Source organism: Suillus clintonianus, assembly GCF_016758775.1.
Source record: "Suillus clintonianus strain FC179 chromosome Unknown DEU56scaffold_10, whole genome shotgun sequence".
NCBI lineage: Eukaryota > Fungi > Basidiomycota > Agaricomycetes > Boletales > Suillaceae > Suillus > Suillus clintonianus.
Window position 1 is genome coordinate 64,086 of NW_024539234.1, and position 23,586 is coordinate 87,671.

At 48.9% G+C, this 23,586-nt stretch overlaps 9 protein-coding genes across 9 annotated transcripts; 4 read left to right on the forward strand and 5 right to left on the reverse strand.

Annotated features, from left to right (window-relative positions):
• Positions 1-202: 202 nt before the first annotated feature.
• Positions 203-4,727, forward strand: DEU56DRAFT_26708 (Golgi CORVET complex core vacuolar protein 8-domain-containing protein). The gene is made up of 4 exons (XM_041345369.1): positions 203-802; positions 855-1,783; positions 1,835-2,035; positions 2,094-4,727. The coding sequence occupies exons 1-4, from the start codon at positions 331-333 to the stop codon at positions 4,677-4,679; spliced, it is 4,188 nt and encodes a 1,395-aa protein (XP_041212601.1). The 5' UTR covers positions 203-330; the 3' UTR covers positions 4,680-4,727.
• On the reverse strand, positions 4,705-8,126 carry DEU56DRAFT_779693 (oligomeric golgi complex component, COG2-domain-containing protein). The gene is made up of 12 exons (XM_041351907.1): positions 7,649-8,126; positions 7,513-7,593; positions 7,309-7,460; positions 7,141-7,258; positions 6,851-7,075; positions 6,305-6,793; positions 6,037-6,256; positions 5,863-5,981; positions 5,721-5,813; positions 5,450-5,675; positions 5,098-5,398; positions 4,705-5,046 (listed from the first exon to the last, which is right to left on the reverse strand). Exons 1-12 carry the CDS (start codon positions 8,051-8,053, stop codon positions 4,776-4,778), a joined length of 2,700 nt encoding a protein of 899 aa, XP_041212602.1. The 5' UTR covers positions 8,054-8,126; the 3' UTR covers positions 4,705-4,775.
• DEU56DRAFT_880653 (chloride channel) lies at positions 8,108-12,178 on the reverse strand. The gene is made up of 18 exons (XM_041356093.1): positions 12,019-12,178; positions 11,057-11,955; positions 10,849-11,010; positions 10,754-10,796; positions 10,610-10,699; positions 10,470-10,553; positions 10,300-10,418; positions 10,236-10,249; positions 10,092-10,185; positions 9,993-10,043; positions 9,842-9,943; positions 9,367-9,792; positions 9,171-9,313; positions 9,053-9,122; positions 8,814-9,003; positions 8,618-8,763; positions 8,463-8,565; positions 8,108-8,406 (listed from the first exon to the last, which is right to left on the reverse strand). Exons 2-18 carry the CDS (start codon positions 11,939-11,941, stop codon positions 8,342-8,344), a joined length of 2,787 nt encoding a protein of 928 aa, XP_041212603.1. The 5' UTR covers positions 11,942-11,955; positions 12,019-12,178; the 3' UTR covers positions 8,108-8,341.
• Positions 12,179-12,258: 80 nt separating this feature from the next.
• Positions 12,259-13,050, forward strand: DEU56DRAFT_779698 (uncharacterized protein). The gene is made up of 5 exons (XM_041351908.1): positions 12,259-12,414; positions 12,476-12,617; positions 12,672-12,748; positions 12,805-12,810; positions 12,861-13,050. The coding sequence occupies exons 1-5, from the start codon at positions 12,303-12,305 to the stop codon at positions 12,905-12,907; spliced, it is 384 nt and encodes a 127-aa protein (XP_041212604.1). The 5' UTR covers positions 12,259-12,302; the 3' UTR covers positions 12,908-13,050.
• Positions 13,051-13,248: 198 nt separating this feature from the next.
• Positions 13,249-14,254, reverse strand: DEU56DRAFT_779703 (uncharacterized protein). The gene is made up of 3 exons (XM_041351909.1): positions 14,026-14,254; positions 13,956-13,972; positions 13,249-13,904 (listed from the first exon to the last, which is right to left on the reverse strand). Exon 3 carries the CDS (start codon positions 13,870-13,872, stop codon positions 13,495-13,497), a length of 378 nt encoding a protein of 125 aa, XP_041212605.1. The 5' UTR covers positions 13,873-13,904; positions 13,956-13,972; positions 14,026-14,254; the 3' UTR covers positions 13,249-13,494.
• A 378-nt stretch (positions 14,255-14,632) lies between these two features.
• On the forward strand, positions 14,633-18,483 carry DEU56DRAFT_908647 (fungal-specific transcription factor domain-containing protein; the record flags this gene model as incomplete). Its single annotated transcript, XM_041357025.1, has 12 exons — positions 14,633-14,913; positions 14,976-15,008; positions 15,066-15,120; positions 15,315-15,896; positions 15,946-16,300; positions 16,363-16,427; positions 16,483-16,709; positions 16,759-16,918; positions 16,977-17,091; positions 17,143-17,602; positions 17,655-18,278; positions 18,333-18,483. The coding sequence occupies 12 exons, from the start codon at positions 14,633-14,635 to the stop codon at positions 18,481-18,483; spliced, it is 3,108 nt and encodes a 1,035-aa protein (XP_041212606.1).
• Positions 18,484-18,720: 237 nt separating this feature from the next.
• DEU56DRAFT_26772 (uncharacterized protein) lies at positions 18,721-20,149 on the reverse strand. The gene is made up of 2 exons (XM_041345373.1): positions 19,184-20,149; positions 18,721-19,129 (listed from the first exon to the last, which is right to left on the reverse strand). The coding sequence occupies exon 1, from the start codon at positions 20,068-20,070 to the stop codon at positions 19,204-19,206; it is 867 nt and encodes a 288-aa protein (XP_041212607.1). The 5' UTR covers positions 20,071-20,149; the 3' UTR covers positions 18,721-19,129; positions 19,184-19,203.
• An 801-nt stretch (positions 20,150-20,950) lies between these two features.
• DEU56DRAFT_26820 (uncharacterized protein) lies at positions 20,951-21,308 on the forward strand. Its single transcript, XM_041345377.1, has one exon. The coding sequence runs from the start codon at positions 20,996-20,998 to the stop codon at positions 21,221-21,223; it is 228 nt and encodes a 75-aa protein (XP_041212608.1). The 5' UTR covers positions 20,951-20,995; the 3' UTR covers positions 21,224-21,308.
• Positions 21,309-22,614: 1,306 nt separating this feature from the next.
• Positions 22,615-23,354, reverse strand: DEU56DRAFT_729156 (uncharacterized protein; the record flags this gene model as incomplete). The annotated part of the gene is made up of 3 exons (XM_041348082.1): positions 22,615-22,800; positions 22,859-23,121; positions 23,174-23,354. 3 exons carry the CDS (start codon positions 23,352-23,354, stop codon positions 22,615-22,617), a joined length of 630 nt encoding a protein of 209 aa, XP_041212609.1.
• Between the last annotated feature and the right edge of the window lie 232 nt (positions 23,355-23,586).

Consider the following 23,586-nt stretch of genomic DNA (forward strand, 5'->3'; position numbering starts at 1 on the left):
TAATGATGATGATGATGAGCACTGTGGTGTCGAAGCGGACGAGGATGATGGCGGCTTCGTCTATGATGGTGTAGATGCTGACCGGGTCACAGGCGACAACTATCGAGACCAGCTGCGAGACGTTCTCGGGCCCGAGGACTCATATGATGAATCTGAGGAACAGGAGGTGGAGCAGGAACTTTTGCAGGAAAGCAATAGTGTTTCCCATGAGCTGCCTCGTGATCTGCCAGTAAGCCGTGGCACGCCTCATGGCGTAGACATGTACTCATGCATGTGTAGCATGTTGATATTCAGCTGGACGTCAGCGCTTCAACATCTGCTCCCTTAGTTATGTCCTCTCTCCCACCTAGCAGAGTAGGGTCTCCTGCGCCGAACGGGCCTTTCATACAATTCCCCAAGCCATTCCTACACCCAAATGTCTCCCGACTTCGCTCGTTTACGCCAAGGAGCTCCTCTGCTCCCAGCACTGGTTCGCCCCATGCTCAACCTTTAATTAACTTCTCCCCATCTCCATCTCATTTCTCTGAGATTTCACGGACATCATCTCCTTCAGCGGGCCATAATGGACTTCTGACAGGCCAGGAGAGAGAAGTGTTTCGGTGGTCGTCACTCCGGAGCGCAGGGTCTCATCTTTACAATCAGAAACCCGGAAAAGCATCGGCTGTCCTCGGGGATCTTCTCACGGGAGCTCCCATGGTCCTGACTGCTAATGGGTTTATTTGCGTTGGGACAGACAAGGGCCGCATATTCGTTTTTGACTTCAAGCAAACATTGAAGTACATATGTGGCAGTGACTCGTCTGGTAATTTGAAACCTGTTGAAATGATATTCGCCATCTTATCAAACCCATTCAGGATCGACTGCTGGGCCTGTCTCAGCGATCGCGCTATCAAACGACCATACATTTGTCGCATCTGGGCATACTACGGGCTACATCCAACTTTTCAACTTGAAAACCCCTGAAGTTGCAGCTCGAACCGTGACACCTGTTACTCTTGCCGCTGTCACATCTGGCCGACAGGAAGGACATCTTCCAGGCTCCCGTATCATCAGCATATCCTTCGTGGCTGGCCGTCATACAGCTGTGGTATCTGCTGATGAGCACGGTCTGTCTTTTTACCACAGCCTTGGTAAAGTGCTATTTGTGGAGGCATCAGACACAATACGCATTTTTGGGAACTATCATGGAGAGGACGCTGCCGAAGCTAGTGTCTCTGGTCATCCCGCGAATCCATCATCACAACAGAACGCACTTGATCACCTTTCCTTTCGCCGCAGAAGACGACCACGCAACACAGTCCTTGCAATGACTACTCTTCCCCTGGGTCCTCTTCCACATCCCACCGATGTATATCAAATCGTTACTTTGCTGACGCCCACAAAACTTGTTGTCGTTGGCCTGAAGCCTACTCCGAAGACATGGCTGAAGATTATGCGAGATGAGGAACAATTGTCGTCCCCTGCTTATCGAAGGAGAGGTTGTCTTGCGTGGTTCCCCAGCGTTCAAGATAGTTCTACAGAGAAATCAGACAAAACAGTCAGCATGAAGAACGCAAAGAGCGGGAAACAACCACAACGCCCGCCAACTCATCCTGTCCTCTCGTATTCGTGGGGGAGTCACGTATATCTATTACGTGTACACGAACAGAAGACCAAACAGACCGTATCAAACAGCCGCACAGGGAAAACGAGCGAAGTGGAAGTTGGCACGCTAGTGTTCGAGGAGGTGGGAAAGTGGTTGATGGATGATGCCGTCCTTGCTATCCAATGGCTCAATGTCAATGTAAGTTCGTTCCGATATAATTTACCAGTTCTCATGCGCCTTGTTCGATAGCAATTGGCCATATTTACTGCGAGCGCCTTGAGTATCTATGACGCTCATGGCATGAAAATCGTTGAAGCCGTGCGATTCGACTCTTCCTCTCTGGTATCACCTTCGCTAGGCCAAACGGGTAATGGTTCGATATCATACTCGGATTCTGTGAGAGATATCGCACATAGTATTCGGACCTACAAAGGAAAACTCTTCCTTCTGGTGAGAGCTGTGCATTCCTTCCATACGAAAGCTAAGAAAGAACTAACACCCTTGTCAGGGTCGACAAGAACTGTTTGTTGGTACCTTGCTTAGCTGGGCTGACAGGATCCTGTCGTTCGTTGAACAGGGTGATTTTCTCAGTGCCATCGAACTGACCCGGACGTACTATACGGGCGAAGCTCCTGGAAACCGCAATGGTCTTCCCGAGGACCCAGAAGAGCGGCAAACCGTGATCGCAGATAAAATTCACGACCTCATGATGGCGTCCTCCCGTTTCACATTTTCCGAAGATCGTATGACAGATGGCACCCACGCGTCCCTTGATGGACGGGGCGTAGATCGCACCTCGCTCTTTGAAGATCTGGTAGCAACTTGTGCCCGTGCTTGTATTGCTTTGGATGACTTCGATTTCCTATTCGAGGGGTTGTTCCAGCAGTACGAAGACGCTGGCATCCACCGGATGTTCCTCCACCAACTTGAACCTTTTGTGTTGGATGGCAGCATCCCTTTAGTGCCTCCTCGCATTACTCAGCGACTGGTGGCGCTACATGAGGAGGGCGGACGTCCAGATCTCGCAGAAAGAATCATCTGGCACATCGAGCCATCCTGCTTGGACATTAACCAAGCCATCAATCTCTGCCGAACCCACCAGCTATGGGATGCGTTGGTTTATGTGTACACTCGTGCATTGCGAGATTATGTCTCTCCCATCATCGAATTCCTTGCCCTCATCCGCAGCTTATATCAGAACCCAGCGCCTACGGACACCGTCATCAAGAATGCCTATAAGATTTATTCTTACTTGGCGACCGTGTTATGTGGGCAAATCTATCCCAGTCAGGAGCCTTTGGAGCCAGACGAGGCTTCATTCGCCAAAAGAGATGTGTACTCGTTCATTTTTTGCGGACATTCCACTACCTGGCCCGCCGAAGAAGGAAATCTGGTTCTGACATCCCAAGATGAGAACGGTATGGAGCCAACATATCCCTATGCTCGACTCTTGCTCCGCTTCGATGCTGAATCGTTCCTGCATTGTTTGGACATGGCCTTTGAGGACTCGTACCTACACGAATCTTCAGACATGAGTCGCCTTATGATAGTGAGGATTCTATTGGATATCATGTCCAGTGAAGATCTCTCACCATCTGGTGTCACGTTTATGAACATCTTCATTGCACGGAACGTTCCGAAGTATCCCCAGTACCTTCAAGATTTTATCGCGCCTAGTGTCCTTCATAACGTTCTTACTGCACTCGCCACTCAGCCCGAAGTGGAAACACGAGAGGACCGTCAGCTCGCAGCAGAGTATCTCCTGTCAGTTTACACCCCCCATGATGAAGACCGACTGCTTCAGCTCTTTGAGGATGCAGGATTTTACCGCATCTTACGTAGTTGGTACCGCCACGAGCGACACTGGGGTCCCCTCCTCACTGCATTCCTTCATGATCCCGAACTCCGCCCTTCAGAAATGTTCAGCGGTTTGGAGGAAGTCATTGTCAGTTCGATAAGAGACAACAAAAAGCAGGTCCCTGGTGACATCATCAATATTCTCACCACCTCGCTTGATGAACTCTTACAAGCCGATGTTCTTGCAACTGCGTCTCTTCTAGACAAGCACGCCCCTGAACTCCACGAGACGGCCCTTGAGAGCTCGCGCTTGTCGGATGATCGTGACCAATTCATCTACCTCAATCACCTGGTCCCTGACAGTGAATATGACCAGTATTCTCCCACTTCCAGTTCTCCAAGTCACATCAATAGCCGACTTCGCCACCGCTTCATCCGCTTGCAGTGTCGCTTTGCGCCTTCTGGTATCATTGATGTCCTTAAACGTTTACAAGACGGCATTGACTGGTCGACGGCGCTGAGTATATGCGAGGAGGCAGGAGCGTATGATGCTGTCATATGGTCCATGAATTACAGGGGGCAACCACAGGAAGCCCTCTCAAAGGCCGACGTGTTTGAGAAGCAGCTCACGCTAGATCTCACACGCACGCTAGCCTCGCCAGCTCCTGGTTCCACGGACTCCGTTAACAAATACTTGAATGATCTGCAAGCCATCGGACGGCGTGGCATTTCAGTATGCATGGAGCATTCCAGCACGTCCTCTGCTGGAGAAGTTCCTCTCGAAGACATTTGGTATCAACTTCTGAGCAGCCAGATTCATACTGTGCAAGCCCTCTCGGCCTGCTGTTCCACTGGCAAAGGTGGTGACGCAGGGCTTGAGGGTGAAGTGTTGTCGACTTTGCGGGCTATCGTGCAAGAGACGTTCGCGTCTTTGGTTTCTGTAAGCTCGACCCAGGCAGTATCTTTTCCTCGACTGTTCAAGCGTTTGGTGGATCCTGCCGTTCACTCCGGCACAACGGGCACCCCGTATACGGAGTTCCGTGCGATTCTGACTGGCATGCTGGAATCGTACCGAACTGATGGAGACATGTTGATCATCTCGAAACGTCTCATTGATCGGGATGTCTTCGATTCAGTAGAGTTATATGCAAAGGAGAAAATGCGTGGCTGGACCCCATCTTGCGGTGTATGTTCATCTTGCGGTCGGACTTTACTTCCTTCTCAGGCAGATGCTGAGAACGTTCAGATTAGACTTTCACGGACAGGGACTATATACCATCTTGGGTGCTCTACTTAATGGCATGTTTTGTAATTAATCAATGTTCTTGCTACTGCGATCGAAGAAGAGTTCAGAACACCGTCCTCAGCCAAAGGTATAAATTATGGGCAAGTGTCAGAGATCGCTGTCAACCAGTTCAGCTCGAACCATTTGATCCAGGACTATGAAGCTGTCCATGGACTGCATGTTGACCCCTAGGGCTTCGCCTTCTGTCCTGAACGCTTCCACGTCCAGTATCATCTGTGCACGAATGCGTTCCTCGTCCTTCCCGTCATCTTTTCCAGCAGTAGCAGATCCAAAAATAGATAGCGTCGACTTTTTCCCTTTCTTCAGTCGTCGAAGAGATTCCTCGGTCTTTTTCATCGCAGTCAAGTACTGTATGTACCTTGTATAACAAGTCAATATCATGTTAATCGCACAGGAAGAGCATACGAACCGCTGACAGACGCTTTCCACAACATCAGTTGAGACATCCCTCAACAATTCCTCCTTGAGTCGTTCCCCAGGACCACCGCCAGTGCCGATTCCAAAGAAGACCCTTACCGGGCGGAGGATGGTGGGCGCAAAGTAACTTGGTTCGGAGGGCAGCCGCTTGTTAGACATTGCTCTAAATTGCGAAGGAATAGATCGAACTGGCAACAGGGCATCGCAACAACGCCTGGACAATATGGATGTGGCCTGGCTGCTCAACGATGCAGAAAGAGCACTGAGCTGCTCGAGTTGAGTTCTCAGAGCGGCTGCAGATTGTTGAGTTGAGTAATTTGAAGACGGAGGTCATGTAAGCTAACCTTCTAGCACCGCGTCCTCTGTATTGTCTTCCGTTGACATGTCGGGAAGCATCATGCTAATCTCTTCTCTCCACAATTGCAAGACTTGGCTTGTCATCGCCCGAATATCAACGAGAGCCGTTGCAAACTGCCTTAGTAAGATCTCGTCTGCAGCTGTGCTTTCAATAGTCGCTTCTGGCGTGAGTCCAGGTGTTGAAGATCTTGGAGGGTTGACAATTGCTGAGGTCTATAAAAAGTTAAAGAATGCTCTGGCGTCCATCAAAGCACGTGCCTTCTCATGGGTAATGTTGGCAGCAGGTTTCACTGGAGACCCTCCTGAAGGCGGCAGTGAGCTTTCCAACCATTCCCGATATCGGCTGAGGAGCTAGAAACGTGTTCATCTCGAAGCCCGGCAAGCAGTGGGGAGGAAGTACCTGAAGAGTAAATTTCCAGAAGCGATGCGAAAGGTCGGGAATGTACCCTTCCGCACCCCAGCACGAAGCAATTGCAGTGAAAACATCAGCGGCCTGTGCCGTTACAAACACATCACGCCCTTGACAACGGTTAGCCGAGGACATGTGCTGGAACCAAGTCAATGGGTAACTCACCAGGAGTAAAGTTTGGTGCCTCAGGATCCAGAATTCTCGATGACAAAGTTTCTTCGAGCTTTGTGACGGTTTCCTTCCACCGCAACTGGAAATAAACAGAGAGCTGCCAACGTCGCTGAAATGCAGTGAACACTGGATGGGAACGCATGTTTTGCACAGAATGCGTGGAAGGAGCCAAGAACTCGAGAGAACGGATGAAAGCCTGCGTTGTAGAATGATGCTATAACCAAGGGTCAGCATCACAGAACAACTTCTGACAAGACTTTACCTTGCGGAACTCATTTGGGTTTCCTGGCGCAAATACAACAGTGCCAAGCTCATCCATTATTGCCCTACCGATTTCTGCCCACACCACATTGGTCATAATCTCGAAGCCATCCACAGAAGCCTGTTGTGCGTCTCCCAAATGATAGTCTCCCAATGCTGCACTTGAATACGACGTAGTCGAACCCGCCTTAAAGGAAACTCGTTCGGCAAGCTCCATGATGCGCCCAAAATCTCGCTCAATAAAGCGAAGAATCTGGTTGTACAATTTTGCAAGCGCATCATTAGATTCGTCAAGCAAGTGCACTGGTCCAGAGACATGTGAAGCCTCAAAGGGATTTTGTTTAGTGGCAAATGCAGTGAATGGAGTATATGGGGTACGGGGCAACAGCCCGCCACCGTATGATTCTGTGCGGGTAGAGAGTGTGGCAGGAAGTGGAGTGTGCGGTAACACAGGTGAGAGCGACGTAGCCAGTGCATCAGAAAAAATAGTCTAGATGCAAAGCTGAGCAACTTCTTTCTGAGGAAGAGGGTGATACGTATCCCATACCTTCTTGATAAAAGTCTGCATTACGTCTCTCCGCATGATCTCTTCAGCGACTCTCCAAAGGCGTAGTGAATCGTAGATCCTTAGACACTCAGTTAAATCAACATATAGTTTAGCTCGTTCGAGGTCCAAAACTTTTCCTGCTTTGATGTCCGTCAAGGAGCCCAGGATAGCAGAAAAAACATGGTCTAAGTCAGATGTGAGAGTTGATTGTATGCGGTCAATACGCTAAACCGGGTCAATCAAAAAAGACTTCTGTCAGAATCTCACTACGAAAGAAAAACGTAACAAACCCATCGTATTTCATCCACAAAAGCACAATGTTCTTCTTTTGCCTTCTCGATGTGATACAGGAGTTGAGTATACTCAGCAGTGACTCTGGAAAGGTGTTTGGCGCGGTTGCCTTGGCTCCTGGAACCTATTAGATCGTTTACCACAGTAAAAGCAATATAAAAACATACTTGGCATCGCTAGGCTGTCCTGCAGAGGCAGGAAGATGGGACAGATGACTGCTGTGACTTTCAAAGGATGTCGTAGTAACTTGAGAGATGAGAAGAAGACTCTCAAGTCTGGTTACAGACTCTGATATCTTGAGCAAGAGATGTAGAAGTGCCTGACGACGGAAGCTTCAGTTGGAATGTGGGCCACAGAGATTGAGTATGAACCTTCTCTTCGCGCAACTTAGTACGGGCATCAAGCGTCTCTTGAATGCTGTCTTGTGTAGCCTGGAGACCACCTCGCGACTCCTTGCATAGGATATCAACGGGTCGATAAAACACAACGAGTAATGGTAATGCTTACTGAGATGCGTTTGCGCAAGTCGCCGAGTGGAAGTTTGAGCCTCTCCAATCTCGAGCCCTCTCCTCTCAGGTCTGTACTCAGACTGATGAATGCCTCGTAGTCGTCGTTGATGAGTAACACCAGCTCCTCCTTCAACGAGGTAAGGTAGTCTCTAAGCTCTGAGCGCAAGTCTTGTAGAGATGTGTGCGATCGGGAGAGCAGAAACTCTTCGACGTTAAACACTTCTGCAGTTAGATGAGGGTTGTTATGCGATAATGGGACATAAATTGGCAGCTCCGTTGAGGCAGTAGTTCGGGGAGCATAGTTAGATCCTGCTTGCTCACGCGCGACGAGCTCTTCTGCTAACCGTTCCAACTCATAAGGGTCGGGAGATTTGCCAGAGGCATGGAAGACGCGCGAAGACATTTATGGTGTCGGTCAGCACGTACTCTGGCTACAACGCGATCCCACCACGCGCAGGGGTCATAACGTATAACGAGTAGGGAATATTAATAGTTGTAAATCATAACATAGTCAATAATTAATCAACCATAAACATGCTACAGCCGAGTTCTGTCAGTACTACATATGTCAGTATTGTGTACAACAAAATCCTTTGGGTATGCAACCAGTATCCACAGAATATTTCCATAGTGTGTGATCGTAGGTTGTCCATGCCCATTAAACCCATCGCGGCGGCAGGTCGCGAGTTCATCACGATTTCTCCTCCAATTCGCTGAGAAATGCTAGCCACGTCTTCTTGTCGATTACGCCTTCGTCTGACAAGTGCATTGACTTTAGCGACAAACAAACCGGAGTGAATGAATATTCGTACAGTCACCGTCAGTGTCCGTCACGACAACATAACGAGCGCCGAGTTTTACGAAGAATTGGTGAAGAAGCTCCAAAGGCGAGTTGGACTGAATCGCCAATGGTGCCTACGTCCATTTGAGCGTCTGTATACCACAAAACCAAACGAAAGGAGTGTACCTGGTCCATATATATGCTGAAGTCAAATGGATCTTCTTCACTCTGCCTCGTATCTTCTGCCCAGGTCGAAAATGAAGTAGCCAGTTCCTCATGGGAATAAGTAGTGTGGAAGCGAACTTCCTCGGTTGCTCCCTCCGCCACAACAGCTAGAAAATTTGATCAGACTATGTTTGCATGAGAAAATGAAAGTATCTACCGAGAGCATGTTCTAGTTCGCTAGCGCCAATGTAGCCAATCATGCGCATCCCGTCTCCGTCGAAACTTGGCCTGAGAATGGGGAAACCACCGTCGTCGTGCTCAGCATTCAAAAGTGATTGCAATTGGTCCCGAAGACTTTCAACGGTGTTGTGTTGATCGACCCTGATAACGTCGACATCTCGATCGGTCTAAATGTGATACTAAGCAAGCTCTCAACAATAAATACATTGTCCTTACCACTTCCTTGATGGACAGATTTGACCACAGGTATTCATGTTTAGCATCTAGGTACGGAAGTTGAGACAGCCTGTGAAAAGTGTCAGGAGGACCATTGTAGTTCCGATGAGGTTCTCACTCAATGACCAGGTCATAAATCCCCTTAGGCTCAAGAGCATCGGCTACAGTCTTGGCAACCAGAACAGACAGCATGACAGGAACAGCATATGTGAGGGTATCGGTCAGCTCGAACATGATGACCGATAATGACACCGTCGTTCTCTGGAGATCTAGATTTAACTTCGTGGCGCCGAGGAGTTGAGCCGGGAGCTTACCGTGACGCCAGACAAGGCTGCTGCAGCTCCCACCATCGCATACAAGCCAGGCACGACACAATCCATGTCACCATCGCACACAGCGAAGACGGCACTTTTCGGGTAATGGTACTGAAGGTATTGCACAGCAATGCCAACAATCCGTCCAGCGCATGCACCTACTCCGAGGGTGGGTATAAAAATCCCGGCCGGCAGTTTGATGCCAAATGTGATTATGGTCAGGAAACCCTTGACTATCATGGCAACAAGGATCGCTCGTACAACTGGCCAGATATGGCCGAAACTGCTTGGATCCAGGACGCACAAATCAAAATGACTATTTTTGCTGCCTGTGCGACATTCAGAAAAGAGATTGTAAACAAGCTCTGTGCCGCCCATGCGTGCATATGGATTTAAGAAGCACAAGACGGTGGTTGCAAGCGTAACCTACACGGCTGAGCAGGTTGAAACATCGGATGAATAAGGTGTTGCTCACAAGAATGACTTCTGCAACTGGATGTGACTTGAGCCATGTTCCGCCACGAACGTCACGACTCCAGCGATAGTTCAACTTGGAAAAGTACGCGCCGTATACTCCCTGTGTCTCCTTTTAATGAACTGTGCTCCAAGAAAACTGAGATACGCACTCCCAGAACGCCAAGTAAGAGGAAAAATATCAGCTCATACGCATGCCAGTCCTTTCAGACACAGTGAGCGAGTTACCAGTCGAATATTGCGTGGCGAACCTTGTCATAAGTAACCTGGAACAATACAACTTTACCAGTTCCGAAAGGATTGAGGAACCGGAGGGTAACAGCCGCTATCATCGCACAGAAAAAGCTAGAAAATTGAGTTCAGAACAAGGGAATCCTGGAACGTGTGGTGGCTACCTTCTCCACATAACCTTGAACAAGAGATTTAGAAATTGATTCACACATAATGGAGGGATACTACCTTCGGCGGGAAGAAGTAAGAAACTTCTTCCAAGCTAAACAGGGTACCACCAATTGGAGCTCCAAATGCAACAGCAACACCTGCCGCGCATGCTGCGCTGAATATCTCACGACGCTTGGCTGAACGATATACATGAGTATGGAAAGAAATTTGACTGCTAAGAAATTGACCTTCGTTATTTTCATACTTGCTATGATAACGGCTGACGATGTTGCCTACGCAACATGCAATGTGGACGAAAGGTCCCTCCTTGCCTGAAATTCAGGTGTCAGTGCTCATGTCCCAGAAGAAATTTGCGCGGGCCAATCACCAAGAGATAATCCTGAACCAACTGACAAAGCCAATCCAACCGCTTTAGTCAATAGCGTGCGCAAACCAAGATAACCATGAATGACGAAGCCTACACCAATAGATGAAATTGAGAGACGATCGTTGATTCTTGACAGCTACAAACCAGATAGAATGGTCTTGATCTCCGGAATTCCGCTCCCAGCAGCCTTTGTCATATCATAATCAGTTCAGACACTCTGTAGTAAAGCTTGTGCGTACGTAGTAAAGCACTCGACGCTTGGCCTGCGACGAGCTCGAAATATTCTGTTCACCACTTTTGTCGAACCCCGGGGACAGAACTCCGGATTCTTTGCGGGTGACAAAAGACGTTGACGCCGTGAGATAGATTGTGAGGAGCGATGAAGTACTGGCTAATAAAACCTGATAATCCATGAGATGCTGCATACAACGCAGCCGGGAAACCTACCGCAATGATCGTATACGCAAGATACTGTACGGCACTATCATCACCTCCCAATTCGCGGCCCGTCCATGACGCGAAGACGTCTGACCAGGTCCTCCAAGTGGGACAAATGTCATCCAAAGATCCGTACTCGTCAGGCAGAGGGCAGCAAAAATGTCGTGCATGCCACCATGCGGTCGTGCAGTAGCCCTGCTTTGCATCAAACAGCCATTGTTCTGCACGGACGACAAGAAATGCAACTATGGCAGTGAGGAATCCGACGACTGTGACAATGATCCATCCAATGCTCTTGTCGAATGTAAGTCGAACCCGGGAGCGTATGGATTTACCGCGCCGGAGCCGGGCGAACCGGGCCGAGTCCTTGATGGCATCGTGAAGCCAATCGATTGATGAGAACGAAGAGTACCATACGCGGAATCCGTTAGTTCGAACGTCGATGTCAGTGCCAGGGGTATCGGCGTTGATATTTGCGAGCTGTGCGTCGTAGGCAGATATGGGCCGCTGCTGGGAAATGCGACTGCGGAGTGTGTCGCGTATAAATGTTGGTGAGAAGGCCGATGGAGAATCTGGAACAGAGCGTGTCCCACTACGCGTTCGAGAAAGGCCTGTGAGAGTGGGTTGGCGACGAGCGACCGAAATTTGATCGGATTTGGTGGATGCGCGGCGCGGGTGAACAATGGGCAATGTCCCGTAGTTTGTGCGGGTGGGAACTGCGCGCAAGGCAGTGGTCTCGTTGTCTGCTTGATTTTGTGCTGTAGGCAATGAGAGGCTGCCAATTCGCTGGAGTCGTTTCCTGCGGTGATCGGTATCGGATGGGCCACTCAGAAGCCCTGAGGGAGTACCAGATTGGATGGATGCGGGAACGTTTTTGGGTAAAGAGTCGGACATCGTGCGGCGCTGCGCTAGGACCGTCCACATCTAGTTAGCTCCCATGAGCATTACGGAAGTGCACTGCTTGTACTCACCTGAATTCGTACACAATCGCTGTAGTCAATGCTGACCGCCTTGGAGAACTTGGAGGAATCGGTTGGCAGAGCCTGGATGTCACGGTGAGCTGAAAAGTCCAAACAAGACTGTTTCCCAGTTCCGCTCTTTCTACTCTTTCCCGGGCCTTGCCAGCTGGACTGTCACGCAGCCGCTGCCACAGGAGTTCTAATTCCTATTAAGGAAGGTTCAAAATGTTGCCAAAGCAAGAACAAACAACACACCTCCCAAAGAATTCAAACTCTTACACTGACAACCACTCAAAATGGCAAACACGGGCCTTGGTGTGCCAGTAAAGCTACTCCACGAGTCCTTGGGACACATTGTTACCGTGGAACTCAAGACAGGCCAACTTTATCGTGGAAAACTCGCTGAAGGTACGTATATTTTCAAGCATCACTGTCATAGATCCTTTCTGATTCAAATCTACGATGCTAGCCGAAGATAACTTGAACATCTCACTCAGAGATATAACAGTCACAGGACGAGATGGCCGTGTATCACAACTAGACCAGGTGTATATCAGGGGAAGTATGGTCAGATTCTTCATTGTACCAGATATGCTGCAGAATGCCCCCATGTAAGTTTCCATATCCTGATCGGATTTCGAGATCACCCTGACCTTGGTACGTAGGTTCAAGCGGGTTGGTCCCAACGCCATGCGCGGAAGAGGTATTGGTACTGCGCGTGGTCGCGCAACTATTATGAGAGGTCAGTTCTCGTGTTTTTCTGCATCATACGATTTACTGACTGATCAACCTCTTCAGCGAACGGTATGGTTATTTTTCTTCTTCTGGAACCTGTAATCTGATTAAAATGATAGCTCGTCGGGGACGTGGCGTCCCTGCCCCAAGAGGCATCAGGAGGTGATGTGGGACGTTCTTGCGACTGCGGTAAAAATGTACATATTTTCATAATTCTGTATCTTGTGCAACACCAAACTGTTTTTGGGTTGCTTTGCGCAACCCGTGGGGGTTTGTAATGCATGCTGAAATCAACAAGGTTTTCTTGAACACAGAAGCTCGCTCGCTTGTCAAATTGCCAGAAAGGAGCCGGAGAAATGGAAATGCCCTTTTACGACTCTCAAGCTTCGACTTTCAGATGGTCACCTCGACCTGGAATGAATATCTTGACCATTTATACACAAACGATCAAAAGTTTCAGCAGGGTCAAGCCAGAAAGAAGGAATGACTGTCTTCTGGTCTGACTAGAGGAGACTAGGTTCAAGCTTGGATTAAGTTAGAAGACTGTCAGCGCTCTAAGGTAGCAATGTAAAACGCAACCCGGCGGCAGGATGTCATCTCGCTGAAATGGGATACATCTACATAGTCGTAATAGAAAGAATGACTGTCTTCCTTCTTATAATAGTCTGACTGGGGGAGACTAGTCGTAATAGAAAGAATGGCCGTCTTCCTCCTAATAGTCTGACTAGGGGAGACTAGTCGTAACTGGTCTAACTAGAAGTCAGAGACACGCCCTTTAAAACTCCAGTCACCGCCGTCATCGTTCCACTTCCCGACAGGCTCCCTCTTCGGACCACCTTGTTCACCAGTTTTGGGGTTGACATCACCCTCAAACTCGGGCGTTAACGGCTTGCGAGCGTCTGGGTGTAACGACATTTGTGCCTCCGCTTCACCGTGAGAGAGGGTTGGAGATGAGAGAGGCATTTGAGCACTACGCTGGAGTTCTTCGAACTCCCGTTGAAGTTCTCGTGGAAGGGGGGGAGGTGAAGGTCTATTCAAGTTGGATGAACTCATTCCCCGTGTTAGGCGTTGTTGCGGGGCTGACTTGGTCGCCAGTGAGGCGAACCGAAGAAAGGAGATGCGAGATGGCATAATGAGCCTTTAAGGTTTACAAAGACGGTGTGCTGGCAGCGTCAGTAAAAGGATTTATTGAGTGTGTATTTGCCAACACCTACTGGCCCGTTTATGTGACCTGAATGAGTGCGCTGGTTAGGTGATGGAACAAACAGGCTGAATGGAACATACCTTACGTCAAATGTCAACCGGCGGTAGACTGAGTGATGATTTTCAAGAAGATGATGATGACCCTTAGGACCTTGGTTCTCGAAAAGAAGTAGCCAGCGATGTTCGTTTTTGTGATTCAGCGATGCAGTTACCGGCGGCAAAACTTTCAAAAGGTCGATCAGCGATCGTAGACTTCCGGCGGACCCAATGTACTTTAGGCTGCTTTAGGGTATTATGCGCGGGGAAGTCCTTTTTATTAATTTTGGGTACATAGTGCATCGGCTTGTATTACGGCACCGAAATTTAAAAGTCCGATAGCAGCACGTGAGAGTGAACGTGAGGAGGGGGTAAATAACGTTTGCTTACCAAAATATTTAACCTGGTTTGTCGTGAATCGTGATTGCTATGTCTTGACCCTTTCTTCCTGACTTTCACACCTTTGAACAAGACGGTCATCTCCAGCTGCGACCACTGAATATCATTCATCCACAGGTTAATCTTTGATTCTGTTTCCGTACCCGTTTTATTTTAGTCCCTCAAAGTGCTATCGTGGATCTTCCTGAATCATCCCTCTCTCCTTCCTCCTTGAGATCATCGCATCCTTTCAAATAATCGCACCCTTCTTCATATGCATCCTACTCGTCCCTACTACTCTTCAAACGTCTATTCCTCAAATGTCGTAGATATTGGTGACCCTTATGTGGTGTCCCAGCAGCCTATGGCCAGCACGTCTATGGTCACTCTCCAGCGCACCTCCTCATACGCCAGCGACCAAGGCGCCTACAAGAAGCGAAAGATCGAGCGGGCCTGCGATGCTTGTCGCCGTAGAAAGACTAAATGTGATGGTCCACGCATGCCTGACAATATCTGTACCAACTGCGTACAAAATCGCAAGACCTGTTCTTATATGTATGTTCAAGGATCTATTGCCTACACAAAGTGAAGTTGCTTATCCATTGCGATTCTTACAGCGAGGCTTCAAAGCCTAGAGGTCCTCCAAAGGCGTTAGTACTCCCTACTCTCTGACTAATCATGACAATAGAAACTGAGACCGTGTGCAGATATATCACTGGTCTCGAGGACAGGTTGGAAAGAATGGAGGCGCTTTTAAAGCGGGTGCGTAAATCTCACGTCTGTCCACTACCCGCAGCATGTTGGGTGTCCCAAGAGCGTGCCGAGACCATCCAATGCATTTAGATCCTCACGCTCCATCACATGTCTCCCAGAGAAATGATGGAAACTGCATTCTATCTTCTGCTGTCTGACTTGTCTACTCTGTTGTTCCTATCTGACCGATGATCATTGTATAGCTCCGTCCTGAGGCTGACTTCTCGGAAGAGCTTGGTTCACCAGTTGTCCGTGATTCTTGGAAACGTGATGCAGAACCGCAATATCGTCTTTCCCCCGATGAAAAATCAACATCACCAGTCGCTCCTTTGCGACCTCATGGGTCACCTTCTGTCGGTACCAGTCTGCCTCCTGTTGGCAAAATTTTGCCTTCATCTAGCGTTAGTGTCAGGAGTCGGCGTTCCGCAGGCACCCCTCGCACTGATACGGACTTATCATCGGACACATATACATCGTCGGAGAGTGAAGAAATCGGCGAACTGAGTCTTTCCCGCGGCATGAAGCGTCTAACCATTCGTGGGCTTGAGCCTGCCCAGGAACATGGCTCATTGGTGGATAGTCAAGTCCGCTTCCATGGCAAGAGTAGCTGCTTCAAACTCATCGAACCAACTCGAAAACTCCGGGAGGAGCACATGAACCGCATAATTCAAGAGTCATGCTCGACTGATGTCGAGAGTGGACCAGGCAGCCGCAACTCACCAGAGTCAACGAGTTCTGTCAGCTTTACACCAATTCGACGGCCAGAATTCTGGACTACACCTTCTGTAAGCATCTATTCTCATTGGACATCAAACTACTCATCGCTTGTACTAGTGGGAATTTGCTTTCGAAGGTTTCCAAGACAGGCTCGAGACGCTCTGCCATTCGCTAACAGAGGAATTCCCCCCACCTGACTTGGCTGACAGTTTGATCAATTTATTCTTTCTCCATATCAACCCTCAATGTCCGCTTTTCCATCGGCCGACATTTGAACGCCAATGGCAGGAGGGTCTTCAAGAAACAGATCCGTGGTTTGGATGCTTGTGCTTGTCACTATTTGCTGTTGCTAGCCGCTGGTGCGATGATCCCCGCGTCTTGGATGGTCATAAGGGCATACCCGAGGCAGAGATACCCAATGAGGATTGCAAGTGGCAAAGAGCAGGATGGAAGTACTTTAACGCGGCAGTCGGTATGACGGCAACCTTGTCGATCTTGTCGATTTATCCTTGTCGATCTCATTATTCTCTGCAGATGTTCACCGCGATTCTCGCAGCTTGTTTCACCCCCCTGGCCTCTTTGAGGTACAGACAATGTCTGTGAGTAACTTCACAAAGACAACAGTGATTTATATAAATATCTCATCTGCCATAGTTGCTAGGCATGTTTCTACGCGGTACCGCCTTTCATCCAGTGGCTTGGCTCTTCATCAGTACTGGCCTACGAAAAGCTCAGGATGTTGGTGCACACCGCAAGAAGATCTACGGAGCAAAGCCAGGTGTTGAGGAGGAACTGTGGAAAAGAGCATTTTGGGTGCTTGTGCTATACGACCGCATAGGAAGCGCTGCTCTTGGACGTCCATGTTGTTCTGGAGAAGAAGAGTAAGTCACACGGTTTTCTACGTGACCCTTCTGACGCATGGTCATCCAGCTTCGATGTCGACCTTCCCCTGGAAGTCGATGATGAATACTGGGAAACCGAGGATCCTGAGAAGGCATTTCAACAACCACCGGGAAAGCCATCAAAGATAGCAGCATTTAATTCGTACCTAAAATTGACCAAAATCTCGGCATATGCACTAAGGACCATTGTGCGTTTTCCCACCCCGCAGATAACTCTTACGAGTGACTAACCTTTTCTTGGCGTAGTATGCTCTTGACAGGTCCAAGTTATTGGTCAGTGCCGCGCGTCCGCGGTGGCAAGAGGTTTTGAATCACCTTAGCACCGCAATGACCGAATGGGTGGACTCGGTACCTCCTCACTGTCAGTAAACATTCATCTTGGACGTCGATCCATCTCACGATTTGATTGCAGTACAATGGTCACCTCATATGGAAGATCCATTCTTCGCCAACCAATCAGTCACGCTGTATACCACCTATTACCTCATCCACATCCTCATTTACCGCCCTTTCTTGCCCGGTTCACTTCGCTCCCTCTCCAATGCTCCACCGCACGCAAACATGCCCGTCCCCTGCATCGCTGTCTGCGTCAACGCAGCAAAATCTTGTGCAAAGATACTTCGGTCGCAGATTCAAAGGGGTATATCTAATATTCCCACGCTCATCTGCGGGTCACACATGTGCGCTGCAATTCTTCTCATGAACTTTTGGGATTTGAAATGGCAAGAGCGCAAACAACTCCAATCTGGTGGAATGGAGGATGTGAAGCCGACACTTGCGGTTGCGATGGCGGAGCTCCTTGAAGATGTCTCCTTTTTCATTCAAGTGCTTGAACATTTGAAACCGCGATGGAGAAATGCCGAGATGTATCTGTACGTGACGCGATCTATTGTTTGACGGTTGCTGAGGTTTCCTACTTTCTAGAAAGGACCTTGGTACTTCAATGCCACACCGCCTCAACGGCACTGGAAGCGGTAGTCACAAAGACAATCTGACATCCCAAATCTACGGAGGCAAACCAGAACATCTCGCCCATCCCCCGGATTATCGCCCTAATCCCCCATCAGCGTATCACCCTGCGCTGCCGCCGGTCACTACATACCCATACATTTCACTGGCTCAACCCGTTAACAACAGCCCTCAGTGGTTTGATTTCCCGCACCTTACCAGACATCCAGTTCCTGGAGTGCTACCATTGTGGGCATCACATGGACTGGCGCAAGGGGGGGCCACCCCCTGGAGCAATCAACTCCAGACTCGCCCTTCGTCCTTACAATCTTCTCCTCACAAATACGACCATCCCGCCGTTCATCATTCCCTAGAAGCTAGGAAAGCTTCGGTCTCCAGCCTCGACTCTGGAATAATGATACCTTCGACCCTTGTGCACGGATCTGATACAAGAATGTCATGTAACGAGCGCCCCATCCCACGCCCGCAGTATGAACTTGCAAACGGTCCACCGTACAGTCATTATACCCAGCATAGTGGAAATGGCCAAATGCGTGCCGACGCCGCGCATCACCCATATGCCACTCATTCAGAAACAAGGTGTGCCTTTTGCATCATTAAAATTTCCTCTTCTCATGTCGTCCTTCGCCGTAGGTACGGGTGGCCAGCAGCTGAGTGGGAGCAAACGTATGGGCCTCGTTCATCAATTTCCGGCCCTCCTCCACCTCGTCCCAGCAACGTTTCGCACCCCAAAGGGAGTGAATACTCGCAGGGACACCTCCTCTCATATCCCGGGCATCATTAACTTCAATTGGGTAGACAGGGTCTTCTTCTCTTATGTATTCAACGACTTTCCATGATCAACTCCATGAAACTTGATGTCGAGGCCTCTGTTCATGATGTATTTATTTTCTAGTTTACATACCATTCGTGCTAGTCCTTGCTGCTGATCACATCTCTTTAGATTTATACCATGCTTTCTGTGTGCAATGAAGTGCTCCGTCTAGATGTAGTGCTTGTGGGACTATGAAAGCCTAACAAGACTACTTACAACCTCTCATTCTACAAGCTGTGATTTCTTTCAGCTCAGCGTGAATCGCAATGTATGCGAAAAATTGTCACGAGCAGAACGATAGAGTCATCCGAGGCTTGCTGCAAATTCATGCCCATATGAAGGCCAATCGGTCAAACGATAACCAGAAGGTCTGGCCTCTCCAGAGGTACTTCGAGTAAATTGATCATAGCCTTCATATTGACTCTTCTGTACTCAAAACAGCTGACATGAAGTAAAATAGGCTACATTGCGGCTGGCGGGGCATTGAAGAATAGACGCACGAGATAGGCACGAGATATTTTAGCTTCCTAACAATTCGTATTCACTATATACTGAACGAGCGGCGCACTTGGTTGGGAATTGTAGTAGATATGACCCATAGATGTGATTGAAGTGTCTGCAGTATCAAACGTTATGATAATACCGATGCATTGGCGCGTGATGGACTAACATAGATTGCGATGTGAGCTCTCAGTATGAACAGTGGCTGGGGTTGACATCCCAAATGTTATCCCCCTCTTCCCATTGAGGGAGAACGGCTGTGGCTCGTTCCGCTATGACTAGGGTAGGGAAGCGACACCTTTGCATAGGGGTACCGATAACCTCGATGATAGAATCAGTGCGCCACTTTTCAATCTCTTTGCAGTGTGCCTTGCACCCTGCACCCGTGACATGGATGACGAGAATCTTCAATCTTCCTTCCTCCAAAACGGGTCCAAGCATCTCCTTAATGGAGTTAACACTCCCATACAGCCCGTGCCTGTACGAAATTGCCAGATGTGTGAGATAAGGTAGCTCTCGAAGACGAGCAACGCTCTCAAACGTTGTAGCAGGGGTTAGTTGTATTCTGAGATGCGTGACTAGAGGAGAGATGATGGACATGTCGAGGCCATCTCGACAAGCAAGCGCTATGAGGTATTGTTTGTGGGGTGCAATAGGAAGGCGAAATGTTGTGGTTTCCAGCGGGGCGACAGGCTGCTTTAGGCTCCAAGCACAGTGGACGTAAGAAGGGACGGAAAATCCACAAATGAGACTTGTCACGCCAGTGCACTTTTTCAGCACTTGATCTATATTGTTGATGGGGCCCAGTGCGGTAATGCTCAGCCTCTTCACCAGATTATGCGCGAAGGCATACGGTTTGGAGTCGAGAGTAGCAATGAATGCCACGAGGGAGCGACTGGATGAGAGGGAGACTGTATGGTAGAGGTTGTGTTCGACATGGTTGCGCACCCAGTGCGAGACAAGTGATAATGCTACAGCAGTAGGACGGTGAGTAGATGCCAGCGAGAAGATGAGGAGCAGGAGTTCAGGCGGGAGAGCAGCAAAAGGCGACGCCATGAGGGTACCAGGCTAATGATTGTGAAGGCCGGTCTTATCCAAGGGTGGTCATCTAAGAAGATTTATACTTGCGATAAAACGGCCCATTGCTCCTCCAGTTGGGATCAGGTTTCTCGAGTTGCTCCACCTGCTCCACCAAACGCTCGATGAGCAGCTTGCTATCGGTTGGCGCCTGCGATGTAAGGGAGAAAGATTATGCAGAATCGCTCTAGAAGATCGGTTGAATGTACTGATTTTGGAAGGCTACGACAGTGGAGGCCACGCGCATGACGTAGCCATAGCAATTATAGAATATAAAATATTGCCAAAGATAACACGAGAAATATGATTTGTTGATAAATAGGGACGACATCGACGGTTAGTGGGATTCACTGAGCAGGTAACGCACTGCTCTAAACTTTGTTTAGTCTAAGCGTTCTCGTTTTCCCTCGTTATTCTGGGTGTTGAAGGCTTTCAAAGTTTCCTGTGAAGTTTGACTTTAACCGGACTTTACAAAGGTTCATGAATCTACATTTAAAGTTCAAGTGAGGCCGAACTTCGTCGGCAGGAACTTTGTCGACTGAGCGTACAATATTAAACTGGGGTTGTTCTGGAACAACACCAGATACACTTCGACTGACATTTGGCAGGTACCACCACAGCTAATCCCGGCAAAGGTGGTGTAGGGTGATCGACAAAAGTTCCATGGTGTCACATCGCCCTCTCACCATACCATGATATAGCAAAGGGGAAGTCCCTAGCCGGCAAAAAGGTTACCAACAAACCTTACTTGCTGCAACGAAGCCGAAGAGGAAGCATGGCGGAAAGTGAGATGAAGGGCTGCACTACTGAATAGAATAAGTAATCGGAATGCATGTCATGGTGAATTTCAACGTAGAAACTGACCTAGACATCGCCAGTACGTAGTTCTCGACCGTTAGTTTCAATGGAGCGCACGTTTGCCATTATCCATGGGAATCACCTGACATCCATAAGAAGACGGCAGCTGCCTCTCACACCATCATACTCGTTCACGGACTACTGGTCACAAGGTCAGACCATCAATAACGCCATTACAGACATTGCGACACCACCTACCACGGGACTTCTTCCATTCAATATCTATGTCCCACTATCGCGAGCTCGTGGCCGAGACGGAATTCGGTTGTTGTGAGATTTTTGACGAGAACTTGCTGGTGACACATTCGTCAGAACATTTGAGAATTGAAGATGAAAGGTTGGCACTTGCGCACATGGTGCATTGATGAAGATCGACGATCTACTGATATCGGCGTAGATATCAAATTGTCCATAAATTCCCATGTGTACACAACTTGGTTCCTTTCAGCCACAATGATCAGTTCTAGTGACCTTGTTATTATTAACAAGGCAATGCCTATAACTTTCGATAGGAAGCAGCAGGAAGCAGTAGGAAGCGGCAGGAAGCAGCAGGAATATTTGCCTGTCGAGTGCGGGAAGGATCTGGCCAGGGTCGCCAAGCAAATAGGTCGCCGGAGTAGCTTCGCTGATATTATTGGACGTCCGTGCTAGTGCAAGCATTCGAGACATTAGCCTTGGACGAGGCAGTGCCTTCTCCCGCTGATGGTCTCGCGTTGCGCTGCAGGCATTTGAAGAACAGGGCTGATCCTCGGAAAAACACCTCGTGTTACGAACAAGTCCACAATCAGCATCCCACAGAGGCGAAATCGGAGGAACGAAATCAGGGACAGGCCATGATTTCATCAATCGCAATGTGGGAGCATTCCTCATGATGTTGCGATTGGGAATACTTGGCAGTGCACGGTTGTTGCGTCGAGGTGGTGAGCACGTAATATACAGTAATAAACTAGTCGCGATAACTATTAATGGCATGAAACCTGCTGTAACATGAGGACTTACATCATCTAAGAACCCATGAAAGAGCCCAGCCTTCTAGTACAGTCAACGCGTTATGCTTGACATGCTTCTAGACGACTTGGCGGTATGTTCGTTAGTGCACTGTGCTGCTAGTTTGCTCCCACCGCCTGCAAAGTACGACACTGAGTATGACACACTGTCACCTTCTGGATCCAATGACTGCTTCACCCGTCTCTCCCCGGCACATGTGCGTCGTGCACCGTGAATCCATGTCCTTGCCAATTTCTCGCCGTCCAAATAATATGACGCTCGAACCAATCATTCTTACCAACGAAACTGTCACCCTTGTGTTCGTCGGGACTTCCCATACCCAGGACGGCCCTTATCTCTTGCATGGCTAACGCATGTATCCGGTGTTGCTTTCCGAGGACCTCTATGCAGCCTGAAATTTGTCCTCATTCCTATCGCCCTTCAGTTATCTCTAATCAAAGTCTTGGCATACATAGTGAACCAGGGAATGAATGTACCACCCCACTCTGTCCGTGTACATTTGTACAGGGTTAGCAGATCGATCGGAGTCGAACAACTGTGCAGATCCAATGCCAGGCACAGACCGTCGGAAACCAATACATGTGCGCGGGAGGGACCAGTCGTACACCATGGCGATAACCGTCGATCAGAGTGGTTAAGCGGAAAGCGGCGCGATAGTTATTGTTTGCCGCGAAGACCTCCCTGACTGCGGTTAAGGTCGTCTTCTAGTGATTCATCTGCAGCAAGAGCACCATCGCCATTCCCTGACTTTTTACTTGGATGGGATGACCGTCCATGGCTCGACATTTCTGCAATAGCCTGCTGGCGAGTCCAGCTAGTCTGAGCGACAAATGCAACAAGAGTCTAGAACAAAATGGTGATGGGTCACCATGATTCAGTTCAAGTAAGAACAGGCACTTACCACCAATACAGCACCCATGATCACTCGCTCTTTCCACCGCTCATCACTAGCTGTATCGTCGAAATGAGGCCGGCGCGACCTAGCTGACCATCGTATCGGGTCCACTTTGTGAGTGACTTCTACCGGTCCGCCTGAAGAAGATGTCTTCCCTCGAAGTATATCGTACGCTTTAGAAATAGCTTGAAACCGTGTCTGCGACACCTCGGAGGGATAGTGACGACCGACAGCCGAGTCGGGGTGGTAAATTCGGACAAGTTCATAATCTGCTTCGCGTTAGGTCGTATGAGCGCAGTGGTAGTATAACATGATACGTACATCTCCGTTTCACGTCCTCCTGGTTTGCATTTCGCGGTAAATGGAAGATCTGGTGCGGTTGAGGGTTTGTTTGTGTTGGATATGGGTAGGGATTGGCACTTTTGGACGCGTACGAACGGGAGGTTTGCAGTGGGATAAGGAGCGTGCGCACTCGAGAGCGAAATGTGGGCACTCGCTGCATCAGTGTGCAGTAGGCGTCGAGTAAAAAAATAATATTGGATGATATGTCCTGGCCAGCCTGAGCACCGTACTGTTTGAACAGGCTTGCCAGATAGTTGTCTTTTGTGCGCACAGCAAATACAAGACGCGGTCTATCCTAGCCAAGACGAATGAAGATAGTCATTTGTGACGTTGACTGTTTAGCGTATTAGGCTCGAAGACAACGGCACACGTGAAGAATACTTTCGAACTCC

Excerpts from the sequence above, each read along its gene's own strand:
- DEU56DRAFT_26708 (XM_041345369.1), top strand. The coding sequence starts at position 331 with ATGTCCTCTCTCCCACCTAGCAGAGTAGGGTCTCCTGCGCCGAACGGG. Across the intron at positions 803-854 it reads ATGTGGCAGTGACTCGTCTG|GATCGACTGCTGGGCCTGTC; the intron begins GTAATTTGAAAC and ends AAACCCATTCAG. Across the intron at positions 2,036-2,093 it reads AAGGAAAACTCTTCCTTCTG|GGTCGACAAGAACTGTTTGT; the intron begins GTGAGAGCTGTG and ends CACCCTTGTCAG.
- DEU56DRAFT_779693 (XM_041351907.1), bottom strand. The coding sequence starts at position 8,053 with ATGTCTTCGCGCGTCTTCCATGCCTCTGGCAAATCTCCCGACCCTTAT. Across the intron at positions 5,982-6,036 it reads GGCACCAAACTTTACTCCTG|GGCGTGATGTGTTTGTAACG; the intron begins GTGAGTTACCCA and ends ACCGTTGTCAAG. Across the intron at positions 5,676-5,720 it reads CCAACATTACCCATGAGAAG|ACCTCAGCAATTGTCAACCC; the intron begins GCACGTGCTTTG and ends AACTTTTTATAG.
- DEU56DRAFT_880653 (XM_041356093.1), bottom strand. The coding sequence starts at position 11,941 with ATGTCCGACTCTTTACCCAAAAACGTTCCCGCATCCATCCAATCTGGT. Across the intron at positions 8,566-8,617 it reads TCAGCATATATATGGACCAG|GCACCATTGGCGATTCAGTC; the intron begins GTACACTCCTTT and ends AAATGGACGTAG. Across the intron at positions 8,407-8,462 it reads GACGGACACTGACGGTGACT|ACGAAGGCGTAATCGACAAG; the intron begins GTACGAATATTC and ends TGCACTTGTCAG.
- DEU56DRAFT_779698 (XM_041351908.1), top strand. The coding sequence starts at position 12,303 with ATGGCAAACACGGGCCTTGGTGTGCCAGTAAAGCTACTCCACGAGTCC. Across the intron at positions 12,415-12,475 it reads TCGTGGAAAACTCGCTGAAG|CCGAAGATAACTTGAACATC; the intron begins GTACGTATATTT and ends CTACGATGCTAG. Across the intron at positions 12,618-12,671 it reads ATGCTGCAGAATGCCCCCAT|GTTCAAGCGGGTTGGTCCCA; the intron begins GTAAGTTTCCAT and ends CTTGGTACGTAG.
- DEU56DRAFT_779703 (XM_041351909.1), bottom strand. The coding sequence starts at position 13,872 with ATGCCATCTCGCATCTCCTTTCTTCGGTTCGCCTCACTGGCGACCAAG.
- DEU56DRAFT_26772 (XM_041345373.1), bottom strand. The coding sequence starts at position 20,070 with ATGGCGTCGCCTTTTGCTGCTCTCCCGCCTGAACTCCTGCTCCTCATC.
- DEU56DRAFT_26820 (XM_041345377.1), top strand. The coding sequence starts at position 20,996 with ATGGAGCGCACGTTTGCCATTATCCATGGGAATCACCTGACATCCATA.